Source organism: Fundulus heteroclitus, chromosome 4, assembly GCF_011125445.2.
Source record: "Fundulus heteroclitus isolate FHET01 chromosome 4, MU-UCD_Fhet_4.1, whole genome shotgun sequence".
In the NCBI taxonomy this organism is placed as follows: domain Eukaryota; kingdom Metazoa; phylum Chordata; class Actinopteri; order Cyprinodontiformes; family Fundulidae; genus Fundulus; species Fundulus heteroclitus.
The window spans coordinates 2,320,722-2,327,223 of NC_046364.1; the positions used below are offsets into that span (position 1 = coordinate 2,320,722).

At 40.0% G+C, this 6,502-nt stretch overlaps 1 protein-coding gene across 1 annotated transcript; it reads right to left on the reverse strand.

Moving 5' to 3' along the window:
- Positions 1-4,359: 4,359 nt before the first annotated feature.
- Positions 4,360-6,058, reverse strand: LOC105937713 (retinal cone rhodopsin-sensitive cGMP 3',5'-cyclic phosphodiesterase subunit gamma). The gene is made up of 4 exons (XM_012879195.3): positions 5,917-6,058; positions 5,001-5,115; positions 4,872-4,909; positions 4,360-4,793 (listed from the first exon to the last, which is right to left on the reverse strand). Coding segments are annotated over exons 1-4 (231 nt in total). The 5' UTR covers positions 5,918-6,058; the 3' UTR covers positions 4,360-4,716.
- Between the last annotated feature and the right edge of the window lie 444 nt (positions 6,059-6,502).

The window sequence follows — 6,502 nt, forward strand, 5'->3', positions numbered from 1 at the left end:
TTTATTTTATTTAATAGGTAACTCAGGGATCAGTTATCATTATTTCTCACAACACCCTATGATCTTCCCGGTCTTCTACATTCCTGTTCCACTTTTCTCCACCCATCTGTCAAGAACATTTTAAATCTGGTAGGCAGGCGAGCTCAATCATCAAGTAAAGCTTTTACCAACTCAGATTTATAGCCAAGGTCAAAGGATATTTACCTTTCAAGGACCTTAAGAGGAAATAATCCATGCTTTAATATCTTCAAAAAATAAAATATTGTCTGCAAATGGTGCAGAATGCAGCAGCACGGGTCAGTCATGCTGATCTGTGGTCATATTCATTATCCGGTCTGCTCTGGTCAGCTTGCCACCCCTCACAGTGTCTTCTTTCTCATTACTGTTGACTTTTTTAGCACTTTGATTGGCTTCGGTTGTTTTTAAACTGTTTTATGAACACAATTCCACTTGACTTAATCTAAAACAACAGAACAACAGACTCCATCCCAAACACACAATACATGTAGTTTTGGGATCGTTAAAGCAGGGTAGTATTGCAAATTCAATTCAATTCAATTCAATTTTATTTATATAGCGCCAAATCATGAAACATGTCATCTCAAGGCACTTTACAAAGTCAAGTTCAATCATATTATACAGATTGGGTCAGATTATACAGATTGGTCAAAAATGTCCTATATAAGGAAACCAGTTGATTGCATCAAAGTCCCGACAAGCAGCATTCACTCCTGGGGAACCGTAGAGCCACAGGAAGAGTCATCTGCATTGTACATGGCTTTGCTGCAATCCCTCATACTGAGCAAGCATGAAGCGACAGTGGGAAGAAAAAACACCCATTAACGGGAAAAAAAACCTCCGGCAGAACCGGGCTCAGTATGAACGGTCATCTGCCTCGACCGACTGGGGTTACAGAAGACAGAACAGAGACACAACAAGAGAAACAAAAAGCACAGAAGCACACATTGATCTAGTAATCTGTTCTACATTAGATGGTAGTAGCGGGTGAGCCGTCTTCTCTGGATGATGTCACAGTTAACAGAACGCCAGACCAGGTGTACCTACTATGAAGAAAAAAGAGAGAGAACAGAAAGTTAAAGCAGAAATGACAACACATAATGCATAATTGAAGAACAGTAGAACTCAATATAGTGAGAAAATTAGATCCTGATATACTCCAGTAACCTAAGCCTATAGCAGTAAAACTATAAAGGTAGCTGAGAGTAACATGAGTCACTAGTTATAATTTTTCAAAAAGAAAAGTTTTAAGCCTAGTCTTAAAAGTAGACGGGGTGTCTGCCTCATGGACCAAAACTGGGAGTTGGTTCCACAGGAGAGGAGCCTGATAGCTAAAGGATCTGCCTCCCATTCTACTTTTAGAGACTCTAGGAACCACCAGCAGACCTGCAGTCTGAGAGCGAAGTGCTCTGTTAGGAACATACGGGGTAATCAGAGCTCTGATATATGATGGAGCTTGATTATTAAGGGCTTTATACGTTAGAAGAAGAATTTTAAATTCTATTCTTGATTTAACAGGAAGCCAATGAAGGGAAGCTAAAATTGGAGAAATATGATCCCTCTTGTTGATTTTCATCAGAGCTCTTGCTGCAGCATTTTGGATCAGCTGAAGGCTTTGAACTGCATTTTGTGGAATTCCTGATAGTAAAGAATTACAATAGTCCAGCCTTGAAGTAACAAATGCATGGACCAGTTTTTCAGCATCACTCCTGGACAGAATGTTTCTAATTTTGGCGATATTCCTGAGGTGAAAAAAGGAAACTCTGGAAACCTGTTTAATATGGGATTTAAATGACATGTCTTGGTCAAAAATAACACCAAGATTTTTTACTTTATTACCAGAGGCCAGGTTAATGCCACCCAGATTAAGTGATTGGTTAAGAAGTTTATTTTTTGAGGACTCTGGCCCAAAGATTAAAACTTCGGTCTTGTCAGAATTTAGATGCAGGAAATTTAAAGTCATCCAGCTTTTGATGTCATCAAGACATGACTGCAGTCGAAGTAATTGATTGGATTCATCAGGATTTATGGATAAATATAGCTGAGTATCATCAGCATAACAGTGGAAATTAATCCCATGCTGTCTGATAATTTTGCCTATCGGAAGCATATATATAGTAAAGAGAATTGGTCCAAGGACTGAACCCTGTGGTACTCCACAGGTGACCCTAGAGTTTGAGGAAGATTTATTATTAACATGAACAAATTGGAATCTGTCTGACAGATAAGATTTAAACCAGCCTAATGCTTTCCCCTTAATCCCTACAGTATGTTCAAGTCTTTGTAGGAGAATATTGTGATCAACTGTATCAAACGCAGCACTGAGATCTAACAGGACAAGTATAGACACAAGTCCATTATCTGAGGCCATGAGAATATCATTAGTGACCTTCACCAGAGCTGTTTCAGTGCTATGATGAGCTCTGAAGCCTGACTGAAACTCCTCAAGTAGGTCATTACTTTGTAAATGTTCACAAAGTTGATTAGCAACTACTTTCTCAAGAATTTTAGATAAGAAAAGAAGATTAGATATAGGTCTGTAATTTACTAACTCATCTTGATCAAGAGAAGGTTTCTTAAGTAAAGGTTTAATAACAGCTACTTTCAAAACCTGTGGTACATATCCATTTACCAAGGATAGATTAATCATGTCTAAAATAGGACTACTGATCAGAGGGAATACCTCCTTAAACAACTTGGTTGGGATTGGGTCTAACATACAGGTAGAAGGTTTAGATGAAGCTAAAATTTTAGATAGCTCAGAAAGCTCTACTGCTTCTAAACAGTTCAAACACTGCGCAGATTCTAAAGATTCCTCCAATGCTGCCTCACTTACTGAGGACGAGGTAATCATGTTTGGGAGGATGCCAATTATTTTATTTTTAATGGCATCAATTTTATTTATGAAGAATCCCATAAAATCATTACTACTAAGAGCTAAGGGAATGGATGGATCAACAGAGCTGTGGCTCTGGGTAAGTTTGGCAACTGTACTAAAGAGAAATCTAGGATTATTTTTATTCTCTTCAATTAATGATGAAAAATATGCTGCTCTAACTCTGCGGAGGGTCTTGTTATACAACAATAGTCTGTCCCTCCAGATTAAGTAGGATTCCCCTTGGTGTGTAGAGCGCCATTTTCTCTCCAATTTCCTAACATTGTGCTTCAAGGAACGCAGCTCTGAATTAAACCAGGGAGCCAGCTTCCTGTGAATAATCACCTTCTTTTTCAAGGGAGCTACATTGTCTAATGCAGAACGCAATGAGGAAGTCACATTGTTAGCAAAGGTATCGATTTGTGAATGGGAAGAAACAGCAAGGCTGCCATCTACAGGGCATTTCTGCAATACTGAGGATATTAAGAAGGGGACAGACTCTTTAAGTTTTGATACAGCATTATCCGATAAAAATCTACTATAATGGAACCCTCTTTTGGGGGTGGAGAATTCAGTTAGATTAAACTCAAATGTTATTAAAAAATGATCAGACAGGACAGGGTTGTGAGAGAATACTGTTAATTCTTCACAATCAATGCCATATGTCAGAACAAGGTCTAAAGTATGGAGCCGAGAGTGCGTCGGTTCATGCACATTTTGAGCAAAACCAATTGAATCTAGGATAGTTTTAAAGGCTACACTAAGGTTATCACATTCAGTGTCAACATGGATGTTAAAATCACCCACTATAATAACCTTATCAGTATTTAACACCAAATCAGATAAGAAATCTGACAACTCATCCAAAAACTGAGTGTAAGGGCCTGGTGGACGATACAAAACAACAAACAGAAGAGGTTTTATTGCTTTGCAGTTTGGATGAGGGAAACTGAGGGTTAAATTTAGGTTGAACTTCTTAAAACACCACAAAATAAAGTATTCATGGATTAAAAGCCGTGTTTCATTCTCTTCCTTTTATCTCTTCTTTCTTTCACCTCTTCTTTCTTTTTTTTTCTCTTCTTGTCTTTCTTTTACTCTCCTACTTTTCCATTGTAGTGTCCATATAATTTGAAATTCTCCCTGCAGGAATCACAATAAAGCTATTTACACGCACAAATCAAGCGGAGCATTATGGCGAAAGCTGTTTGCTCCACTTGTGAAAGTAAAATCTGTCGAGCTCTATCTGGCATTAAGATATCAATTCTTATTGCCACATTGCTAGACAGGACACTGGGAAAAAAATAAATAAATAAAAGCCGTGTTTGTTCCAGGAAACCAAGCAGTTTGAATCGACTCTGCTAATTCTGCCAAAAAGAGAGGTTAAATAGTTGATATCCACAAAGGATGCTAACTTGCATCTAATGTTCTTCTTTCTTTAGCCGCTGAGATCAGATGAAGAAACTTAGTGGACTGAAAAAAATGGATTTATTGTACAAATTCTCACATTCATACAAACATTTGCAAAGCTTTTAATCCATCACAAGGTGACAACCTGGTAACTCTTTCTGTGCCATGCTGTGTTTCATCACAGTGCATTAAAATCAGATTTTACAAACACGTTGATTGTGTGAGAGAGATGGGTTTCTGAGAGTGCTGTTTGGCTGAAAAATGTACACAAAAAACAAAAAACAAACAAACGCTCAACTGCTGCAGAGCCTGTGGGTGAAACAACTCCTGCAGCCTTGAGCACCTTCCTGTCCATCAGCGGCTGCGCTCCAGGAGGAAGCCCGACCCTTGGATGTGTTTCCAGCGCTGTGAAGGATCTAGGCCGTTCCAAACTGAGCCAGATCACTCAGCTCCACGTCACCAAACTCCTCCCAGGGGCAGATCACCGCAGCATCTGCAGGAAAACAGAGCAGGCATGAGGAAACGGTACAACCAGACACAGGTTTAGACTGGACCCAGACCTCAGACTCACCATCAAGCCCCTCCATCCCTGGCAGAGAGCTGTTAAAGCTGGTTGGGAAAGAAAAAGTGAATTAGAAATGATTTTTTTCTTGCAGAGGAGAAGATCATGATAGCTTAGTGTCAGAATGAGTCTGCTCACCCTTTCTGTCCAGCTTTGGGAGCTTTGCTCTTGAACTGCCTGCTCTCCTTCTGCTTGAACTCAGCTGGGGTGGGCTTGGTGTCCTCAGATCCTGCTGGTGCGTTCATGTTCTCCACTGTGCATCAGAAACATTTAACATTTTATACATAGAAAGGAGCAGGAAAAATTCACATAATGCATTAATAACATCAATAGGACCTAAAACTGAATTAAACACCCTTACAGTAATCAGCGGTAACAAAGGTGCGGTTTAGGCTTTAGCTGCCTCAAGTGGAAGAAAACTGGATTTATCAACTGCTCTGATATGATTTTTTTTTAAAAAATTACTTTAAAATCTGGTTTGACCCGTAGGTTTGTAACAGCCGAGGAACCGACATCTGTATGGTCTATCTCAGTCTTTCACTCACTGAACCTTAAAAAGTTCAGGGTCATCCAGACTTTATGTCATCCAGACATGGAGGACGAGTCGAGGTAATTTTTATTTGTCGGGACGCAACTCTGCGTATAAACCGGGTAACATGACAGGAGAGTCCGTATTTTAACAAAAAATAGAGCCAGACAGGGAGAAGGTGCAGCGTGAAGAGGGGGGTGGGGGGGGGGGGGGGGGGGGCTAAAACTGAGCCCAGCAGGACACCAACAAAGGCAGACACAGAAAGTACGCTCGGCTTAGTAAATCATCCTGCAGGCGTACCGCTGACCAAACATGAACGACACCGGAACGACTGGGAATGCAAAATCAGGTGAATCCTCAAATTTAAAATAGTTAGAAACGTGCTAGAGTTAGAAAACAAGATTTCCAAAGTTGTTAAATTAACCCAGGAAGTCACAGCAGTCTGAATGATTTAACTTTAAACAACAGAAAAAGACACCTGTAAGAATACATTTGATCCCCCCCCCAAAAAAATAATCTACTTACTTGTTTTTGTGGATGTTAAAGAAGTTTCTCTCTGCAGACGAGAGTCTAAGAAGCTGTTGCAAGACAAAGAAGTATTCCTCTTTCTTCTTGCTGTGTCAGTCTGCTGTGTCCTCCTCCGCCCGGCGCCGTCCTTTATACACCTGCAGGGATCAGTTCCTCTCAGCCCTGACACGGATTAAGTCTTATGACTAAGCCTCATTAGTCCAAAATACCTGGGAGCTGCTTGTTGGGATTCATTTTTCTCCAGAACTCTTCATATCTAAAATGTACAAACTCAAAACACAAAAATGAACATGTTGCCATCACTGTTTCCCATAAAATCAGTCGGTTTCACCCCTAAAATGATGTTAAATACTCTTCTAAAGGGGTTATTTATTTTGCAGCATTTCTTCTTTTTGTTGTTTTTGATTTTAATTGACTAAGATGAACCCCAGATGAGGAAGACAGGGTTGAATGGCTCGTCTGTTCTGGAATAACGGGATGACTCACGGAGATAATAAAAGCTTGCATAAGAAGGATCATGTCCAAATCCGCCTGCCAGCCTGTGAGAAGCATGTGCAGAAACACGCGTGTGTCATAACATCCT

Bases quoted from the DNA above. Each gene is read 5' to 3' on its own strand.
- LOC105937713 (XM_012879195.3), bottom strand. The intron at 4,910-5,000 runs GTGAGCAGACTC...TTTCCCAACCAG, and splicing joins CCCAAAGCTGGACAGAAAGG to CTTTAACAGCTCTCTGCCAG. The intron at 4,794-4,871 runs GTGAGTCTGAGG...GTTTTCCTGCAG, and splicing joins AGGGATGGAGGGGCTTGATG to ATGCTGCGGTGATCTGCCCC.